Raw genomic sequence first — 22,735 nt, forward strand, 5'->3', positions numbered from 1 at the left:
GGCCATGAAACCCCCCCTTTTTCCTCAGAATCATAACCAAAAGATAAAATACACAACCCCCCTAAACAGAACAAGCAGACAAAAAGGGAGCCCACATAACCTCTCATGTAGAAAACGTCTTTTTCTTCAATGCAGTCTAACGCTCCATGTCACAAATAGACCAGAGTTTAGTAATCCACTGCACCAGAGAAGGAACAATGCACTGCTTCCAATGGATTTAGTCACCCTCCCCCCCATAAACCCTGACACGTTTAATATGTCTATCAGCTCTCGTCTGCCTCAACTTAGTAGCCAAAAGGTGACCTGGCTTATTATTACATTCATAGTGTGTTTGTTTCAAATGGGCATTAATGAACTGCAATTGATCATCATAAATGGCAGCTAATTCCAATTTGACAGCTTGAAGCTTCTGAAGGTCCGACACCAACCTTAAGGCCTTGTGCCAAGCCTCCAAAAGACCAAGCTGCTCAAACATTGAGCCGAACGGCAGTGCCGTAGCGAGGGCAGCTGACACTCGGGGTGGGTTGCCGCTGCGCACCCCCCCGGGTGCAGCACGGCACCCCCTCTGGAGCGTGCACATCCCCCCCACGGAGCGCACATTTCCCCCCCCCCCACATACTTACAGCGGAGAGCGGCGAGTGATGGGCGAGAGAGCCGATCCGCCCCGACTGCACGTTGCTGGGAGCTGTGTTGGCTCCGCTGGTTCCCTGCTCTCTCTGCCCCGGAACAGGAAGTAACCTGTTCCGGGGCAGAGAGAGAAGTGAACCAGCGGAGCCGGCACCCCCCCCAGCGGCGTGCACCCAGGGCGGACCGCCCCACCTTCCTACGCCACTGCCGAACGGGCTCGCTGAGCTTTAGAGCGCTGACTGGCTTTTTGGAGAAAGAATTCCCGAGAAACTGCCTCAAAAGGCATCCCAAACTGTACCCATGGAAGGTCCAGAGTCCATATTAAGGTCAAAATAATCCCTTAAGGCAGTGACAAAATCCTTACAAAGATCAGCATCCTGTAACAAGACATTCTTGAAAGTCCAACGTCTGACCTCCTCACATAAAGATGGAATAGTGGCCCACACCAGAACGTGGTCAGAGATAATAATATCCCCAATGACAGAAGTATAACCCATGTCTGGCAGGGTGTTATCCAAAAAAAATATAATCTAAATGCAAATAAGTAGCATGAGAATGTGAATAAATAGAGTGGTCTCTAACAGATGGGTGGCCAAACCGAAAAACATCATACAACCCCAGGAACTCAACCATATGGCCAAGTGCCCTAAACAGCTTATGGTCAGCAGCTGAAGGGGGGACAGAAAGGTCCAAAACCAGCTGCAGAGTAGCATTAAAGTCCCCAGCCAAAATAGTCCAGCCTTTTGCAAATGCCTACACCTGGATAGCCAAATGAAACAAAACTGCCACCCCACATTTTTTTAGCATCACGATTATCAGATGCACAATACACAGTGGGGTATGTACAATGAGACAATAGTCCCTCATGCTGCTTCAAAAAATGGGTCTCTTGTAAAAACACAACATGGGGCTGAACACGTATCAACTCCTGAAAAAGTGAGTGACGCTTATAGGGGGAATTTAAGCCCTTGACATTAAAAGTAAAAAGCTTTAAATCAGTCATCAAAACTCACAACAAAACCAAAAGCAAGCATACAGGGAAGTGAATCCGCCAGGTCAAAAATACATAATTACATAAGTGTCACCATACTGGGACAGACTACAGATCCATGAAGCCCAGTATCTCATTTTCAACACAGACCAATCCAGGTCACAGGTACCTGGCAAGATCCCAAAAGAGTAGAACAGATTTTATGCTGCTTATCAACAGTGGTGTAGCTATAGGGTGGGAGGTATCTTGGGAGCCTGGACCCTCCCACTTTGGGCTCAGGCCCCCTCCAAACCTGCACTGCATCTGTTAAATGGGCTGGCGAGGATGCAGCTGCACAATGAGAAGGGGAGCGGTTCAGCAGGGAATTTCTTTAGCTAGTGGGGCTTTGGCATCCCTGCCATTAAAGGTATTATTTTTAACACACTGAGGGAGGAGAGGGAATATGTTGTCCCCTCAGTCCACCTATGGGCCTCCTCCCCAAAATTATAGGGCTGGCTACACCTCTGCTTATCACAGGAATAAGCAGTGGATTTTCCGAAGTCCATCTTAATAATGGATTATGGACTTTTTTTTGTTGTTGTATTTGTACCCCGCGCTTTCCCACTCATGGCAGGCTCAATGCAGCTTACATAGGGCAATGGAGGGTTAAGTGACTTGCCCAGAGTCACAAGGAGCTGCCTGTGCCGGGAATTGAACTCAGTTCCTCAGGTCCAAAGTTCACCACCCTAACCACTAGGCCACTCCTATCTTTTAGGGACTTGTCCAAACCTTTTTTAAAACCCTGCTAAGCTAAACTTGTTGTACCACATTCTCTGGCAACAAATTCCAGAGTTTAATTTCGTGTTGAAAGAACAAATATTTTCTCCAATTTGCATTAAGGGCCCTGTTCACTAAAGTACGCTAGCGTTTTTAGCACATCCTAAAAATTAGTGCGTATTAAATGCTAGAGACACTCTCATATTCCTATTGATGTCTCTAGCGTTTAGCATGTGCTAAAAAGGCTACCATGCCTCTAGTGCGGCTTAGTGAACAGGGCCTTAAATGTACTACTTTGTAGTTTCTTTGCGTGCCTTCTAGTCCTTGTATTTTTGGAAAGAGCAAACGAGCGAGTCACGACAATATGAGTTGTCAGTAGGAGAAAACAATACATTTATGAGGGTTTGATTATTTAATATTACACTTCCTTGCTGGAAGTAAAGTAAAGGGCATAAGAAAAATTGAAGCATCCTGAAAATTCACTGTGGGGTGTTGCAATAACTCATAAGGTAAAATGAACAATAATTCTCCCAGTCTGAATGAACTTTCTTTGCTGCCAAATCTGCTGGTTGGACTAGATTCCTTCTGCCCATAATTTCCTACATGGTTTATTACATCACATAGAAAAACTCTGTTTTATCATTATTAGTTATAATTTAAAATAAAAAAAGAACACAAGAAAAATTCTTGCACAAGGAAAGGCAACTTATGAAAAATGTGAATACCACAGGAACAACAAAACATTAAAAATAAAACCAGATATTCTTTAGAAACAAAATACAAAGCCAAATATTTCATCCAGCTCTTAAAATACTGGATGTAAAAATGAAACACAGTAAGAAAAACATCACCAGCCTAGAATTCCAGTATTATATATTAATATCATGGCAGTTAAAATCTAAGAAAATGATTGCCTTAAAACCCCTCATTAACTAGGTGCTTGAGAATCATCCCACATCTGTGAACCTATGACCCTCTGTACCGTGAACCGCTTTAAAAGATTTCCAGATTATCTGGGTCAGAAAATATGTACACTCTAGACCCCACATAGCTTGATGTAACATGGGATCACTTATAATGCAGTTAATGGTTGGAGCCCTTTGTTTTTGTTATTACCCATTACACTATAGAACCAAGGGAGCCCCATTTTTGAGAGGGAGATTTTATGTTTAAATCTTTTTTTATTGAAACTTGATAGCATAAATGAGTAGATACAATTCTCAAAAAGGAACACAGATACATAATGTCATCAAAGGAACTCATACCATTATATATACTGGCAGTTATATTATTTTATGGTTTAACATTTTAGTGATGACACAGCAAAATATGCAGCCTTTGGAATGGCTACGCAAATAATTACAAAGAACCGTACAATTGTGATGTCCACAGTAATGCCTATTATCATCCAATTCCCCCCCCCCCATTGTTTCAACCCCCCCCCCACTCCCTCCCTCCCATACAATATTCATTCTAATGATATTTCCAACTTTTAATGAAGTAGACAGACAGCATTTATAGCAAGCAAATCATAGCCCGAACATTCTGCAATCAGGCCTACCGCTTACCATTCGGACTTTAAATTCCCCCCTCCCCCATCCCTTCCTCCCTCTCTCCCTCCCTCCTACCTCCCTCAATCAGTAACAGCACCGATTATGAGCGGAATTACTCAAGAACACAAACCTTCCTAAAAGCCTTAGGGGCTCTTCCCTATCCTCAAATGATTACTTTCCATCAAGATATACCTGCCCGCCTTACAGCTGGCTGATGAGAACTGTGCTGTAGAAGTAATGGACCCCCATTGCCCTCCCTCCCCCCCCGAAGAAGAAAAGAAAGAGAGAAGAAAAAAACAAAAAAAAACAACTCAAAGACGTTTCAAAATGAAGCTGCGTGCTTTAGGTGATAGTGATTGTATGTAAAGTTCCCATACCCCCAAAAATGCTTTCCGTCTCCTCGGGGAGGATCCCACCACCCTGCGCTCCTAAAAGAGCAACTCATGCAGGCGATTCCTCCAATGCCAAAAGTCTGATGGCTCCGTCTGCATCCACCCAGACAGGATAAGCTTCTTCCCTATAATACCCGCTTTGCGGAAAAACTGTCGGATCCCTCTAGAATGTTGCGCAAATACTTCATACCTGTCCAGGAGAAACCCCTGTGGAGAGGGATGGACCCTACCATGCACCACTGACTCCAAATAAGTTATAATTTGCCCCCAGAATGCTTTTATTTTTGAACATTCCCAGAAGGAGTGAAACCATGTGCTCTCTTGTAGCCCACATTTGGAGCACAGTGGATCTGGGACTCCTCCAAAGCGAAACACCTGAAGCTTCGTCATATATGCCCTATATAAGATTCGATATTGGCATTCCTGCAATGTGGCACTACCTGATAGGGAGGGTATCCTGGCTGTCAATTTCTGAAAATCCAATGTCAAATTAGGTCTCTGGAGGTCGAGAGCCCAACGCTGCAGTATGCGTCCTGTATCCTTCCTGCCACTGTGTTCCCCCAGGACCTTCTGCAAACCCGAAACCGAAAGACGCTCCCCCGGAACTGCCCTAAAGAACTCCCTAAGGCGGCTCCCATGCCTACCTTGCAACTTCCCTAAATCCAAGGTTCGTATATAATGAGCTAATTGAAAATGGGCAAATATGGCTCCCTGTTCTATACCCACCCCTAATGCACCTACCTCTAGTAATTGACCCCTCGCTCCTAATACATGCTCTAACCTAGTGATCCCCAGAGCTGCCCACCTACTAAATACCAGACTATCCATTCCGGGCGTGAAACTCGGGTTACCCTGAAGAGGCAACAAATCTGAAGTGTCTGCCGCCAGACCCCAACTCTTAGTCAAATCTCTCCAGGCCTCATGCAAAGAGCTCAATAGGACACTCCTCCCCACGTGAGGCGGTATGGATTCCCTGGAACAGTGCAATAGATAATACAGGTGAAACGGTTTGAAATAGTCTTGCTCTAGCGTTCGGGGTGTGAAATCATGCCTACCTAAAAACCAATCCCCTAAATGCCTTAGCAAACAAGCTTGATTATAACGACGCAGATATGGTAGGCCCATCCCCCCTTCCCTCCAGGGCCCCATCAAAAATTTCAGTGGGAGCTTCGGCTTTGAGTCTCTCCAAAGAAATTTACAAAGATGCTTATATATTGTGGTTAAATCTTTGCTCTTAAGCCTTAAGGGGAGGACCCTCAACAGGTAAAGCCACCTTGGGAACTCTATCATCCGGTACAGGTGTATCCTCCCATGCATGGAGAGTGGCAAAATCCTCCATTTCGCCAATCTTCCTCTCAATACCTCTATCATGCTATTCACATTGGAGTGATAGAGAGCGGAAGTACACATGGGGATCCAGACGCCTAGATACCTAATGGACTCCGCTGCCCACTTCAGAGCAAATGCAGGGCCCCATAAGTTTCGCACTGCCAGACTACCTGTCAAGGCCTGGGATTTTAAATAATTTATTTTAAAGCCCGCAAAGTCTCCATACTCTTGAAAGAGTTCCAGCACTGCTCCCAGAGATTTCTTTGGCTGAGTGAGGTGTACCAAAATGTCATCCGCAAAAGCGGAGACTTTAAACGAGGAATTTCCCCAGGTCACTCCCTCCACTTCCGGGTGCGTGCTTATTTCTCTGATCAAGGGGTCTAAGGACAGGACAAATAACAACGGAGATAAAGGACACCCCTGACGTGTACCGCGTCTGATTGAGAACAATGTCGACTGCTCCCCATTTATCCACATGAGAGCTTGTGGATTTGAATACAGGGCTTTTACCGCATTCCAAAACAATCCCTCTATCCCCATCCGCTTAAGCACTTCAAACATGAAGCTCCAAACCACCCTGTTGAATGCCTTCTCTGCGTCAAAACTGACTAACAGAGAAGGGGAACCTTGCATTTCTACAGTCTCTAAGGAGGCCAGTAGTGCCCTGATGTTTTTAGTGGCCGTTCTACCTTTTACAAAGCCCACCTGTGGATCTGCTATTAGGTTGGGGAGTACCCTTGCCAAACGGTTCGCTAGAATCTTAGAGTATAACTTGATGTCACAATTTAATAAGGATATGGGTCTATATGACCCAACTTCCAACTCATCTTTCCCCGGTTTTAACAACACTACCACTTTCGCCACATTTAACGCGGCCGGCATTTCTCCCGAGGCAGCCATTGCGTTATATAAATTAAGTAGCGGGGGTGTGACTTGCTCCTGCAACACCTTATAAAATGCCATACTGTACCCATCGGGTCCCGGCACCTTGTGCAGACTGCTTTGTTACATTGAGAGGGAGATTTTATAACATGCCCCATCCCCACCACCTCTTGGCTCCACTCACTGGCGCACTTCATTTCTGTGACCATGGCAACAAGCTGCCTCTCTTCCGGCAGCAGGAGACACCTTAATAAAACATCATCTCTTGCTGCCATGGCACCAGGTTTGTGATAAGAGCTGTGAGATTTTGCAGCTTTTATCGTGAAACTGGTCCCATGGTAGCAGGCTATAACGTCTGATTAATGCATCTTCTGCTGCCGATGGATGGGGAGGCTGCTGAGCAGAAGATGACCTGTGAAAATGGGAGTCTCCTGCTAAATGTAGGAGACATGGCAGGATAATGCAGATTCACTTACAATGTGATCAAGTATCTTGGACCCCAACATCTATGTTATATGGGGACTAGTGTACTGACTAGTTTGAACATGGTGAACATTCACTGGAAGCTATTATCCCTTTTTTGGTTAACTCAATGCCAGCATTCTTCTCCCACCTCACCAGGCCATCCCAGTACTTTTCCCTATTCTCCCCTTCTACTTGTGCACTTCAGTTCTGGCGTCCCCTTCCTTGCTGCATGGCTATCTCACTATCTCTCTCTGAGAACACAATTGGTTTTTTCAGTTCCCTTGCAAACACTGGTGAAAACTTGTCTCTCACACTCCAAAATATACCATACTCATGCCAGAAAAAAATCATTTATGGGTCCAGTTTTTCTCTGGTTCTAAAGCAAATGATACCATCAACATGGCCTTCCCATTCCTTCACTTTGTGAAAGCTGAAGAAAGCAGACACAGTTCAAATTGTCGAGAGACAGTTTGGTTTAGTTTCCCCCCCCCCCCCCCCCTCGTTCTACTTTTTCTTGCTGGCAAGGCAATATGGCCTCCTCCAAGATTCTGAGCACCTCTCAAATACATTACTTAATATAATTGTAGAAGCAAATACTTCCACAGTGGGGAAGTTTTTATCTTTTTAAGTAGGACTGTTTTGTCTCAAATGGGGAAAAGAAAGGCTAAGACTGAAAATATACAGCAGAACACTTGTTCCCCATCTTCCATTTTAACTTCCCATTATTATTTTCCCTTTTTTATCTCACACTATTTTTTTTCCACCTATGTTATATAACTTATATTGTAAATAGTCTCACTGGAACATAAGAACAGCCATACTGGGTCAGACCAATGGTCCAGCTAACCCTGTTTTCAACAGTGGCCAATCCAGGTCACAAGCATCTAGCAGAAACCCAAATAGTAGCAACGTTCCATATTACCAATCCCGCAACATTCCATGCTACCAATCTGGGGGGCCTGTTTACTAAGGTGCATTACTGTTTTTAGTGCAACTACACTTAGGGTGCACGCTAACCATGTACAGGGTGCATATAGGGATATTGTAGGCACGTACATGGTTAACGCGCGTTAAAAACGTTAACATGCCTATAACGCTGGGCCCTTGGTGATACATTAAGACTGAAATAAACTTGGAAACTTGGAACAAAAAAATATAAGGTGATACTTTTTTATTGGACTAGCTTCAGGGCCCTTTTACTAAGCTGAGTTAGGTGATTAAAATGTGCATGATGAGGTAAAAATGGCCTAATATGGGATGCACTAAAGACTTCCTATTAGTTTTGTCTTCTGCGCATGTTAACTGTGCGGTATTTGTTTTTTGGAATATTTTTTTGGAGGGGTTGTGGCACGGGTGGAGAGCAGGTGTGGAAATGTTCACCAGCTGGTGCATTGACATTACCGTGCACTAATTTTTTCAAATGGCTGCACGCTAATGGTAATGGCGCATGGCCAGAAATGAAATAGAAAAAAAGGTATTTTATGGCTACCCTAGAAATGGGCTTAGTGCACGGGAAAGATCTGTGTAAGGGTGTGCTAAGTCCATTTACCAGCATAGTTCAGTAAACGGCCCCATAATATATTCTTGACTAGCTTTTGGGTGATAACGCTCCTTTCCTTAAGTCTAATTTAGAAATATTATTTTATTTTTTATTTCTATCTTTAAATATTTATAGTTGCACCATCCTTAGATCTGGGCAGATAACAAAAATACATACATAATTATAAACAAATAGCACCTCAATAGTAGGTCAATATAAAAAAACAAAACAGTGGGAACCTAACTTACGGTCCCTTTTACTAAGCTGCGGCAAAAAGTGGCCTTAGTGTGCCCTTATGTGGGTCTTTCCCATGTGCTAAAGCTATTTTTATTGCAGCCGATTTTCTATTTTACCTATTAATGACCATGTGTTAAAGGTGCCATCAGTGTGCAGCCATTTAAAAAATTACTATGTGAGCACTTATTGCCACTCATTTTGTAGGCAGTAAAAGCTCACCCAGCATAAGCAAACATACATGCATAAATGTCAACATTTCCCAACCACTCCTGTTTACCTTCACTCGGTCTTACTCCCCTATACCCAGCACGCTTTCTTCGTTCTTCCACTGAGAGAGTTTGTGATGGCAGCACTTCATGTTATGTATGTTAATGAAGACGTATTTTGTTATTTTTTATCTTTGTATTTTAGTATGCATTTTTTAATGGAAACCGCTTAGTTTATAAGTGGGTTACAGAAATGTTTAAAATAAATAAATGAATAATATTCCTGTGTGAACTAGTTAGCACAGGAAAGCCCATGACATGCCCCCTCATAAATAAAATATTTTTTAGCACGTTAGCACGTGCACACCTGAGCATGTCCCACGGTACTCCATTTATAGGTGCATTAGACGTGCGTTAGCGACTAATGCAGCTTGAGAAAAGGACCCCTTAGCCAGCCATATTAAGGGCAATTCTATAAACTAGGCATTTACATTTACGTGGGTATTAGGTGTATAAACATTCAGAATGCTGACATTTACAAATGCAAACGTGCACATACATGTGTAAAAGTCAACATCTTGTTTACAAAATAACGTTTCCTGACCAATCCTGCTTACCTTCACTCAGTCATACTCTCCTATACCCCTATGCGCTCTGTTCGTTCTTCCAGTGCGAACCTGTTAGTTGTAATTTCCCTCCCCTCCTTTCGCCTAACAATTTCTTGAGAATAATCTTCTTTCAGCTTCGTAGGTCCTACTCTCTGGAATGTCCTCCTGCCCCTTCTCTACATGGAAACCTCTTATAGTAAATTCAAATCACAACTAAAAACCCACCTATTCTCTGAGACCTTTGGATAATCTGCATTCCATTGTCACCCCTCCCTCCTGTCTCCTCCTCATTTATTTTCGGTATATCAAGCCTCTGGAATTAAATAAATAAACTAACTTCTCACTTAACTATCAAAGACAGTATTTGCAGAAGCAGGGGCGGACTGACAGTGATCTGGGCCCCCCCTGGCTGCTGCTTGCTGCCCACCGCTGTGCTGCCCTTTCTCACACACTACAACCCCCCACCACCGCAGCTTGCACCCCTCTCCTCCACACTACAGTCCTCCGAGCCTTAGTGGGTTTTTCCTGATCCTACCTTGAAGGGCTCTGGTGGTCTAGTGACTTCTTTGGGGTCAGGAAAGAACTCCACTCTTTCCTGCCCACTGCCGCTATTCTTCCCGGTACCACCATGTTTTCAAAATGGGTGCTGAGATATCCCACGGTAGCATTGCAGGTCTCGACAGTCTCGTGAGACTTCCGCAAGGAGTCTGGGCAGCCATTTTTAAAACAAAGTGGTGCCGGGCAGAACAGTGGCAGTGGGCAGGAAAGAGTGGGGTTCTTTCCTGCCCCCAAAGAAGCCACTTGACCACCAGGGCCCTTCAAGGTAGGACTGGGAAGGGACAACTGAGGCTCGGGGGGCTGTAGTGTGCAACGGTGGGCAACCGGGCAGAGCCTCTGGGCCCCCTAGAGCCTCTAGGCCCTTGGAACTGCTCGGTTGCCCGAATGATCAGTCTGCCCCTGGCAAGACGTGTACACAGGGCAAGAGCATGGGCGGGACATAGGTGAGGCTCTTACATTTGCTTGTAAGTTATGAGCGCCCCTGCAGCATCTAGTTGCCTGTACTTACACCAGCTCTAAAGCTTACGTAAATGTGGGCAACTCCATGCTGGGCATGCCAATATTGGGTTATATCTGTATTTAAAAAGGAATCTGAATGCCAAGGTTCTAATACAGAATGGGCTACTATTGCACGGCTCTGGGGCACCTGAATGAAGGTGCCCTTTAGGCCAAATCTAGCCAGTTACAATTTCAGTTGAAAGCCATCCTAAATTTAGTTGGCTAAAATTTACTTGGATAGAATTAGGATGCTGCGGCTAATCTTAATCAGTTATTGCTGAAAATTGGCACTAGTCAGTAAAGTTGTCTAGATAAATAATCAAATCAATAATCTTCCTCCCTCCTGATTGTAAAAACTGTGAAAAAATAGTATCTGTGGCTTCAACTGCCTGCTGTCCCTCAGTGTGGGATGTCAAACCTGAAAAAAAGCTCTGATCTCCTGTGGGATTTCTCCATGCACCACCTTCCTCTCTCCTGGCTGTCAAAAGTGGGGGAAAAATAGTGCTTCGGAATCTATCCTCTTTCTGCCTGTGAACTGTTAAAATTTAAGAAAAAAAAATGCCTGTAGGGGCTCACTTCTGTCCCTCCTGTCCGTAACAAAAGGGTAAAGAGAGCTGGCTGGGAATCCCTTTAATGGGGTTCACTACTCTCCTGTGTATTCTTACCTGAATGTCCGTGATATCCTGGATTACCGGTGTATCCGTGATCTCCTTTTTCACCTTTGACTACCTCCAGCATGTACGGCATGATCTTTGGCTTATCTCCTGAATATCCTTGCTCCCCTCGATTACCTCAAAAGTGGAATACAATCTGGTCAATTTTAGTCTGATGAAAAATAGCGAATGAAAAACAGATCAGTGCTCCCAGCTTCCAGGAGTAGATATGAAAATGCATGAATCTCTGAAATGCTGGTGTAGCATATCTGAAATCACTTTTGTGGCAAAGTCACCACATAGCCATGGCTGTTGGAAGTCCCCTTGGTGCAGAGGGCTTCAGCTGCTTACTTATATGGCAAACTGGCCTCGCCTGGTGCATCCAGGGGATGTACCGTGAGGGGCATTTTGAAAATGATGGCCAGGAGGAAGGAGCAAGTGGGCATCACTCCTTGTTCAAGGTATGGCTCTTGGAGGGTGGAAGCTTGGATGGGAGCTTGGAAAGAGGTGGGGCTTTTGTTGTTAGGTGGGGGGGGGGGTGAGGAGGAGGAGGAGGGAGGGTGTTACTAGACACCAGGGAGACAGTCTTAAGGAGGGAAGGAGAGAGGAGGCCAATCAGTCCCGTCAGGCAGATGGGAGGTGAAAGGGAGGCTGGCTGGTGCCAGTCCTTTTGGGGGGTGGGAAGGCCATTAGACACCAGGAAAATTCTTCAATGTCGGGGGAGGGAGAGGAGGGAAATCAGGGGCCGAGGCAGACTGATGGATCCTTTGTGGGGTTTTTTTTAATGTCATCTTTTCTGTTGGTATGTTCAATGATAAACAGGATGAAAAAGTCTATACATATATTCACTCAAAATATTCTCCCAATGAACAAGCTTAAAGTAATTTTAATCAATAAATCACTTACGGAGTTCAACAAACAGAGTGCTTTCTGATCTTACAACCTACCATCTGAAACAATTAGGAATTTGAAGGTCCATAGGCTAATTGCAGCCCCCCATTACCTCTCCACTCTCATCTCTTCCTACATTCCTCCCCGTGAACTCCGCTCACTGGACAAATCTCTCTTGTCGTCCCCCTTCTCCTCCATTGCTAACTCCAGACTTCGTTCCTTTTCCCTCGCGGTACCTTATGCCTGGAATAGACTTCCTGAGCCTGTACGTCTAGCTCTGTCTCTACCTGTTTTCAAATCTATGCTGAAAACCCTCCTTTTCACCACTGCTTTTGGCTCCTAAACACTACTCAATTGCCCTCCCCTTGTTCCTTCTTACCCAGTACTTCCCTCGCCCTTAATTGTCTTGTCTGTCTGTATTTTTAGATTGTAAGCTCTATTGAGCAGGGGCTGTCTCTCTGTGTCAGTTGTTCAGCGCTGCGTGCGTCTGGTAACGCTATATAAATGCTAATAATAATAATAATTCATAAAAATATGGGGGTCTTTTACAAAGGTGCGGTGGCATTTTTAGCACACGCTAATGATTAATGCTAGAGATGCCCATAGGAATATATGGGTGTCTCAAGCGTTTAGCGCACACTTATTTTTAGTGTGCACAAAAAATGCTATGTTTTTAAACAGGACTTGAAATTCAGAAATAAGGGTTCTGACCTAATATATTGTGGTAATTTGTTCCATAACCTCGGAGCTAGATACAAAAATGCAAAAGAGCGTGTACTTTCATAATGCGCTTTTTTAATGGAGGAAGAGTGACCATCTAGGGAACATAAAGCTCACGTTGGGGTATAGGGAACAACCATTTTTGCAAGATAGGAAGGAGATTCAGATTGATAGACCTTAAAAGCCAAACAGAAAATCTTAAATTGCACATGAAATTTAATAGACAACCAGTGTAAAGACTGAAGCAAAGGCGTAACATGATCATATCTTTTAGCGTGACAAAATGAGCAGCTGTATTTTGTAAAGACTGAAGACACTTCAGCTGATATTGAGTAATTCCTGCATAGACTTAGTTAAGTAATCTAATCAGGAAATTATGAAAGTTTGAATAAGGCAGTGGCGTAGCCACAGGTGGGCCTGGGTGGGCCAGGGCCCACCCACTTAGGGTTCAGGCCCACTCAACAGTAGCACACGTTTAGCGGTAGCTGGTGGAGATCCATGGTAAGCCAAGGTGGAAAGAAGCGTTTTCTCGCCAGCTGAGATATTTTTGTGGTGGTGGTGGGGGGGGGGGGGGGGGGGAGAACACATGGTGCCCACCCACTTCTTGCCTAGGCCCACCCAAAATCTGTTGTCTGGCTATGCCCCTGGAATAAGGTGTCCTGTTATAAAACCACCCTGCAGGAGCCACGGAAAACATGCCCTGTATTTTATAGTTAGTATAATCGGAACAACCATTTTACAAAAATACTTGTTTAAATAAGAGCAGCCTTACTTGGGACTTAAAACAAGTAAGAAGAGCAATTTCATAGGTAAGTGCCACATTTTACAAATTTCATCTACAAGGGAAGCCAATCAAGGAGCTGAGTTCCAAAACTCTAATTTCTAGAATCTGGAGAACATACTGTTCTTATTATTAATATTGGAAGTAATATTTAGCTGGCGGCAGTCTGTGTTTTTTTAAAGCACAGACTACCACTGGGACCTGCATAAGACATAGGGGACAGGTGGACTGGAGATGGGGGAGGGATGAGAAATGAAGAGAGGGGTTAGAAGGATTGGGCAGGAGGGGGGATCAGAAATGGAGGAGGACTTTGGAAGAAAGATTGGGCGGGAAGGGAATAGGAAATTGGGGGGAGGGGGGTTGGAAGGTCAGGTAGAAGAGGAGGATTGGAATTCTGGGATGAGAGGCTCATAAGGGGATCGGGGCAGAGAACTTGTCAGATTAGCTATGTGGGTGCTGATATTCAGTGGCCAAAGATAGAACACCCTTTTGTATGGTCCTATCTGGTCACTTGGCTGTGCAGGTAGTGGAACTAAATATGGCCAATGCCTACATAAGTGCCAGTTCCTCCCTAATTCTGCCCCAGCCCTGCCTGGATTGTACCTGGTAAGTTAGAGATGATATTCAATGGTATTACCTGGTTAAGTCCCACTGAATATCAGTGGATGGCCAACTCAGTTTGGTGTAGGAAGGCAGGAATCTCTCCTGTCCACTTAAACCATGCTGAATATCAACCACATTATTATTATTACAATTATTAATGCTATCAGTTTCCCTCCATTCCTTTGAACTTACAGCTTATCTGGAATGTGCACAAACTAGGGTAATCATGCACCCTGATTCCCATCCATGTGTCAATGTTGTGCAATGGGCAGAATTCCCTCTCCCCAGAAGCTGTGTCCCCAACTTCTACTGGCCTGCAAAAGCCAAAGCCAAGTGAGGAATCAAACCTGACAGGTCTCCAACATTCACCAGTATTATCATAAGCAAGGAGAGATACCTTTTTCCCCTGAAAGACCAGGTACACCTTTGGCACCTGTAAGGCCAGGAGTACCGAAGCCTCCCTTGATTCCTTTCCATCCAGATCTTCCTTTCAGACCCATCATGCCCTGGAAGCCTTCCATGCCTGCTGAACCTTTGACACCTTTGTAAAAGAAAGAAGAATTTTGATCATGTAAGTTAAATTTGAAGAGACAGCAACCAAAGAGACTTTTCAGCACGTACTGTTGTCAAAATATGATCTAAGTAGAAAACAATACAGACCTAACTGGACTGTTTCAGATCTGCTGTGGATTTATTTGTAACTTTTTTAGGAAATATTTAAAAATAAAATGGTTTATGCAATCAACAGCTGATAATTTTAAAATCACTGTAGCACCTCCTAAACAATAAGCAGAACAATGAGGTTATGGAGACAGATTGTACATAAGAATATAACAATTGCCATACTGGATCAGGCCATTTTCTGCACTGGTATTTCCTTAACATCCACCTTGGTCTGAATGAAGCAAATAATTCATTTAGCAATTATACATATATTTTAACATGATAAAAGTTGCTAAAGCATATATAGAAACATTTTTTTCTGTAGGTTAAATGAATCTAGTGTGCTTTATCTTCTTGACATAATTGCCATCTTAAAGGATTACCTTTTGTTCCTGGAAGACCATGCATTCCTTCCAAACCATGAAGACCAGGATTACCAGAAAGCCCTCTTCTGCCAAGAAAACCATCATCACCTGGATCCCCCAAGAAACCTTTCATACCCACAGGACCAGGTGCTCCTTGATCCCCCAAATCACCTCTGTCTCCAGACAAACCTGTTAAGATAATCATAGAAAGACGGGAAGGACATGTTAAGGCTGAGCTCAGGCAAACACTAAGGGGCCCTTTTACCAAGCAGTGGCAGCCATTTTACAAATAAACATATTGAAAAAATGAATTATATAACCTAGATGGGATTAAGGAGAATGAACGTAAAGCCCTGGCTGAAACACTTTTTAAAAACCTATATGTGCCATTAAGCAGGTATAAAAGCTGACATGGAACTTTTTTCCCATACATTTGTAAAATGGGGAATACACATATAGATTTTAGTCCCACCCATGTCCCCCCAAACCATACCTCCTTGCAGCAAGACTACGGACTGGAATCTTTTAAAATTTAAAGTCTAAAGGGGATTCTGTGATATTTTCCACTCTAAATAAAGGAAGATAAAAGACTATTGAGCTCTTTAAAGAAGCAATGTGCTATAACACAAGGTACCATGGTAAAAAGAAATAAAATTCTAGAAGTGATATTCATTTTAATGGTTTTTGTTTTTCTTCATTTATAAGTAAGGTAAAACACAGCACTATTTTAAAGTGATAAATGCGTGGGTGCTCCCAGAAGCAGAGAATGAGCGGTTTGTGGTGCCGTGAACCAACTTTCGGTTTGGTGCCTTGGGTCAACTTTCAGTTTGGTGCCCCCCCCTCCATCGGCATGCACCCTCCTCTCTCTCTCTCTCAGGCCACACTCTCTCCTGGTCTAACTTTAAATGCAGTTGTTTCCTCCTGAGCACTGGCAGCACTTAACCCTACTGCGCCAGCTCCGGCATCTTTCTTCTGCTATGCCCCGCTCCTCTTTGATGTAACTTCCTGTTTCTGCAGGAGCATGGCAGAGGAAAAACACTGGAGCGGTGAAACGCTGCTGGTGCTTGGGAGGAAACAACCACATTTAAAGGTAGATTGGGGGGGGGGGGGGTCTGAAAGATCAGGGAGATTGCCAGACCCATGGATGAAAGTTTTGGCAGTTGCAGGGGAGCAGATGAAGATGACTTTTGGTGACCTGAGCCAATGCCTCACCAGGTCCATGACTTGAGTGGCCCTGGGAAAAGGGGCGGGATTGGTGAAGACTGTACTTACCTATTAATTTCCTTTCCCTGAGCCCTGCCAACATATGGAATCAGAGAAAAAAAAGCTTAGAGCTGACTTAATTTATCTTATAAGGGGCTCATGCTACCTTCAGCTCCTCAGTATCCTAATGTCAAAACTGAACCAACCAAAGGCAATTGTTATTAAAGGCCGACCAGATTTCAGTTTTGGCTTTGGAACTGGCAAAAAATCGGTTTCAGCCTAAAATGCCAGTGCATTTTTGGCTGAAACTGAAATGTCCCCCTCCTCCCACTGCAACTACTCTCTGCCTGCTGTCCTCCCACTACCCAAAGGCCCTCCTTGGGCCTATCTTTAGAAGCCCTGGATGTCTAGTGGCCTCTTTGGGGCAGGAGTGATCTTTAGTCACTCCTGCCTATGCCGGCTCTGTAGTCAAAATGGTTGCTGTAACTTCCTGCAGCAGCCTTGCGAGATTACCACAGGTGGTCGTGGCAGCCATTTTGAGACTGGAACCGGTATAGGTAGGAGCAATCTCCAGTAAGGGTGCTCCATTACACCGGTCATCTGTCACCACAGCCACCAGTATTACAACCACACCAGCTCAGAATAGTGACTTACGCCACCCTGGCACTGCGGACCAGATGTATCACCACTAGCCCACCTGAACAAGCTCCTCTGAGCACTGAAGACAGGCTTTCGTCCATCTGCAACCACTATAATCTGCTGGCCCCAGCACTTACCAGGTATGCCCGGTAGTTAAGAAGTTCTGGTGCAAGGTGTGGCTGTGAATTGAGCAGTGGACAGGGGAATACCAGTGGTGGGTGGACTAAGCGTGTTATCTGTTGGACTTGAGGGGCTAGATCATCAGCGGTTGGCCCCTCGTCTGATAGTGGCTGCCAAAATGGTAATGGTCCGCAATTAGAACATATCACGTGGCCCTAGTGTGGCTCTCTAGCTACCTGTATGTCAAGAATTACAATTTTATGCTAAATTGACCTTTAAAATGAAAGGGAATGAATGTAAATGGGGTCCTGTGGAGAGGGTAGATCACACGACCGCCGACACTGAGTTGGACTGGCAGTATTCCAAAGAACACACGGCAGCACTAATCCCCTGAAGAAGCCGCATGGTGAAACGGGTCTCTGTAGGGATGTTGTTTTCACTGCCCTGCACTGCCATATAAGCTAAATTCAACCTTAAATTTATGGATTTGCTATATCATTTTCACAGTAGAGGATGTTTTTGCACTAATTAAATTGTTTCCTGATATGGTTGGGAGTTTTTATGACCAATGATAGAAGCTAGCACTGTGGCTTAGATGCTAGAATTTGATATTACAACTGAACAGAAGTTGTCAGAGGCATCTGAGGTCTTTTCCCCCCACCATTCCTTTATAGTGCCATTTACAGAGAATTCTTTTCTCACCCTTATTTTTGAATTGGGTTTCACATTTTCGAGTGAGTTTCCAGTTAGTATTGTCCTGTGGACTTGGCAATGGCAGATATATTAGTCAAATGCATCTGGGATGGAGGGGTTATTTCGGAACCCTAGCTAGCCTGGAAAATCTTGCATTTCAATCCCAAACGATTTTGGGTCTGATTTAGTTAGCAGCATGAACCCAGTAACTGTGATCCCAGTCACAAGGGAAATGATGAATAGGGGAGGGAGGCATGGGAAGGGTGGGGATGATAATTGAATTTATTCAGAGCATCATAAGAACATTAGTTGATTTGTTTGGAATCTTAGCGATAAGAAGACAAGAGGTCCCAATACAGTGCCCTGAAGTACATCAACTGATAATGGGATAGAAATCTGTTTCTAGCCATTGAAAACCAAATATTGAGACACCACCCCCCACTGGCAGCAATGCGGTTGGAGGACTCCTGCTCAGCTTAGAGGGAATAGTGTTTTGGATTCTATAGGAGAATAATCTATAGACCCCGAAATATGTGAAGGGTCATTATCTAACAGGCCATCGAGTCTGGAAGGCCACTAGGCACCTATTTTCAGACCTCTTTATAAAGACACATAGAAGCCTATGCCTTTATAAAATACCAGCACAGAATCAACTCAAATTGTGGATTTAATGTGGCTGTGTAAATTTATACCAGCTCGGAAGCAGGCATAAATGTATGTAGCTGATCATAGGCACATAGGTTTGTGTTTTATAACCTACGTACTTTGTGACTCTGTCTGCACTTCACCCAAACTGCTCTCCCAAACAGACCTATACCTGGGGTGCATACAAAAACCTACTTACAGTACTTGCCATAGTGTGTACTTGTACGCAGGCAATAATTTTTATAAGAACCTTTCTATATGGTTAGCTTAGCGGGGTTTAAAAAAGGTCTGGACGGCTTCTTAAAGGAAAACTCCATAGACCATTATTAAATTGACCTGGGGAAAGTCCACTGCTTATTTCCGGAGTAAGCAGCATAAAATGTATTGAACTTTTTTGGGATCTTGCCAGGTATTTGTGTCCTAGATTGGCCACTGTTGGAAACAGGATGCTGGGATTGATGGACCTTTGGTCTGTCCCAGTGTGGCAATACTTATGTTATGTACTTATTTTGAAGTGTTAACTGTAAGTTCGGTTATGGCTGTTTGCCTTATAAGGAGTCTCAGTGTTAAGATATGAGGATTATTGACCAACTTGTTTGCAATTTGAATTTGTGAGAATATCTGTTCAATGCTTTATCAATAAATATTATAAAAAAAAACAAAAACAAACTAAAAACCTCCTAACACTTTCCTTACAATTGAAGAAAAGCTTTCTCTTCATCTCTTGAATTCTAATGAATACAGGTCTACACGTTCATTATTATGAAAGGAAAAATCTTTAGGCTGATTTGAACACATGAATGGGTTTTTGGTAGCACATGAATACATAACGCCCCCAAATCTTCTCCTCTTAATTATTTTCTGCTTGACACTTGAGTAAACATCTATAGCATTTTTATAGCTTCATGCTAATGGATGGTTTATCAATGTTTTCTTACCTCTGTAGCCTGGTGAGCCAGGTGTTCCTACTGGCCCTTGCCTTCCTGGCAGTCCTGGGAAGCCATGCACACTTGCTGGTCCTGGCAATCCAGTTGCACCAGGAGCACCAGGGACTCCTTGCTCACCCTTGGCTCCTGGAAAACCTGGTACACCATCAGCTCCTAATCAAATGCAATGATTGTTAAGAAAAACAAATTAACTTGCATTCAGGAATACTACATCAAACGATTTCTAGTAGCCCAAAATGTAATTTAAGTGGTAGAGAAACCGGTAAAGCAGTTAAAATGACTGTTGAATTTTATACTACTAATGTTTCAAGCAAACGAATGGTTCACATCAAAGTCTCTATATATTTATTTACTTATCTATTCGTGATTTATATCTCACATTATCCCAAACAAGTTTGAGTTCAATGTGGCTTACAATAAACAGTATAGGATACATAACAAAGAATAATGCATAAGAAAGTAATTTGTTGTAAGAATCCCATTTTACAATACAGTATCATAAACATAATGGGATAGCTATGGATGTTTAACATTTAGAAAATCTGTTATGAATGAGAAATTGTACATGAAGCAAACAGAAGGTTAATGGTAAACAGAGTAATAACCAATTCAAGTAATAATTAGTTGTTTAAGATATGGTTGTTCTTTGTGAGGGTTTGTTTGAATAGGAACGATTTGAGGATTATATGAATCTAGTATATTCCTGTATATTTCTTATTTTGGGTGGTAAGGAGTTCCACCATTTGGTTCTTAGGTAAGTGAAGTCTGCAGAGTGCACAGTTTTGTAGATCACTTTTTTGCAATTTGGGAGGTGTAGTATTGTTTCTTTGAGGTAAGTTTATTAATGGAACCATATAGTCTGGAGCTGTGCCATTTAGGATTTGAAAGATAAAGGTACACAATTTGAAGGTGATTTGCTCTATATCACAAGTGTAAAATAACACTGAAGCACCTTGCTTAAACTCCTCATCAGTCCCTTTTTAAATATATTCTCATAAGAGGTACTTTTCATAAATTCAATGTTGAATACGCTTAACAGCAGATTAAATATGCTGTCAGTTCTTCAATAATAAAATAATTGAGTACTTATCTTTGAAGCTTTAAACTTTTAGGCTAGATATAATCTTCTTACTGCCTCGGCATCTGCAAATAAAGATTCAAAAGCTGCTCTCATATCCATAGGTCCAACCAGGGGCATAGCCAGACCTCAGCGGGAGGTGGGTCTAGAGCCTGAGGTGTGTGTGGGGGGTACAGTTTAGCTTGCCTCCCCCAGCCGCCGACCCCCCCCGCCACTTTGGACCCCCCACCTGCCACCGACTCCCCTGTCGCCGCCAGGTACCTTTGCTGGAGGGGGTCCCCAACCCCCACCAGCCAAAGTCTTCTTTAGCACCAGTCAACTCCAGCGCCTTCGCTGATGATCTGTTTCTAATTCCTGACATCCTGCGTGCACGTCCTGTATGTAGCCCCATGCAGGACATGCATGCAAGACATCAGGAGTCAGAAACAGATCATCAGCGAAGGCGCCGGACTCCGGAGTTCACCGGTGCTGAAGAAGACTTCAGCTGGCGGGGGTTGGGAACACCCACCAGCAAAGGTACCTGGCGGCGGTGGGGGAGGGTCATCGGCGGTGGGGGGGGGGGGTCAAAAGTAGAGGTGGCCAGGGATTAATCTGTAGGGGCCCATGCCCCCGTGGCCCCACCTAGCTACGCCCCTGGGTCCGATATAGCACTATGTTTCGCTATGCATAAATAGCTGCTTCAGGGATTCGGTGCCGAAGCCTGAATGAAATCCCTGAAGCAGCTATTTATGCATAGGGAAACATAGCGCTATGTCGAACCTAAAGATATGAGAGCAGTTTTTGAATCTTTATTGGCAGATGCCAAGGTAGTAAGATGATTATAGCTGGGCATGCAAGGCAGCTGTTGATAATTTTGAACATGTTTTATATGCTTGTCCTAATTTACAGGCTTTTTAGTGGGGCTATTTGGGGCCACATCAAGCAATTAGTGCCTATTACAGAACCGCTCACTTATAAAGTCTTGATTTGGAAATCTGTAGGTCTGGGAAGTTCTCTAGCAAGGGATGTGGACCAGCTTTTTGATCTTCTTATTGCTGCGGCGCTGAAGTTGATTATTAGTCTTTGGAAGGACTCCAGGGTGGAATACCGTCCACCCTTATTGTAGATATGAGGAGGAGGCAGAGGACAAGGGGTTAATAGGTGACAAATAAGCACCAAAAGTGGGAGCTGTTGGATAATTACATGACGGGATGTGATTTATACTATGGTTGTTATCATCTCACAATATTTGTTGGTTTGTATTTGTTCTATGTTTCTGTTGTGAAATAATAAAGAAATTTGAACTCAATATTCAGTCACCCAGCTGCTACACAAAGATAAGAAGATAATTTATTGCTTATCTTATGCCAATATTCAGTGGCCCTAATCATGATTTGTTTAAGTTAAACTACAGCTATTTACATGGTCCTACTAAATGGATAAGGTTTTCCGGAGCATGCCAAATATCCGTGCTAGCCACATAACGTTTGGCCCCAGACCCTGGAATGCATCCTGGCCTGCTTCCTCTTAAATGCAGAACTTTTAGCTGGACCTCGAGATGTCTGTTTAAAAGTTATGCTTTTCTATCTTGGAATCATAAAATAGAAATATTTATGTGGTTATCTTCAAAGTTAACTGCATAAATCTGTTTGAACACCGACTTCATATATATCTGCATATTTATATCAGTATATCTGTGTACACATATGCACAGATATGGCATCCTGACATAATAGCCCTGACAACCCCCCCCCACATAAAACAGCCTGGTAGCCAAATAGCCCTTGACAAATCAGCCTCTATCAAAATAGCCCTTGACAAAATGGTCCCTCCCACAAAATAACCCTTGACAAAATAGGCCCCTAAAATAAATGCAGTGTCATATTCTGGGCAGCCTGCTCAGGCCCTTTTGTCAGGGGGCTAATTTGTCAGGGGCTATATTGTGGGCAGGCCGTTTTGACAGTGGCTATTATGTCGGGAACTTTTTTTGTTTGGAGCTTTTTTGTCGGGGCCATTTTGACCGGGTACCCACAGATGTACCTTCCTTCCTTCTCTAGGCAATGTCCACATATGAGTCACAATTGACTCTCTTAATACCTTATATTTTCACCAG

General features: G+C 43.6%; 1 protein-coding gene across 1 annotated transcript in view; it reads right to left on the reverse strand.

Moving 5' to 3' along the window:
• Positions 1-22,735, reverse strand: part of COL4A2 (collagen type IV alpha 2 chain) — a 440,984-nt gene that overhangs the window by 72,682 nt on the left and 345,567 nt on the right. The window contains exons 30-33 of the mRNA XM_030201563.1: positions 19,557-19,718; positions 15,337-15,507; positions 14,688-14,831; positions 11,308-11,433 (exon numbers count right to left, since the gene is read on the reverse strand). Coding sequence (XP_030057423.1) covers positions 11,308-11,433; positions 14,688-14,831; positions 15,337-15,507; positions 19,557-19,718 — 603 coding nt within the window. The remainder of the gene's footprint in view (positions 1-11,307; positions 11,434-14,687; positions 14,832-15,336; positions 15,508-19,556; positions 19,719-22,735) is intronic.

This window comes from Microcaecilia unicolor, chromosome 4 (genome assembly GCF_901765095.1).
Source record: "Microcaecilia unicolor chromosome 4, aMicUni1.1, whole genome shotgun sequence".
Lineage (NCBI taxonomy): Eukaryota > Metazoa > Chordata > Amphibia > Gymnophiona > Siphonopidae > Microcaecilia > Microcaecilia unicolor.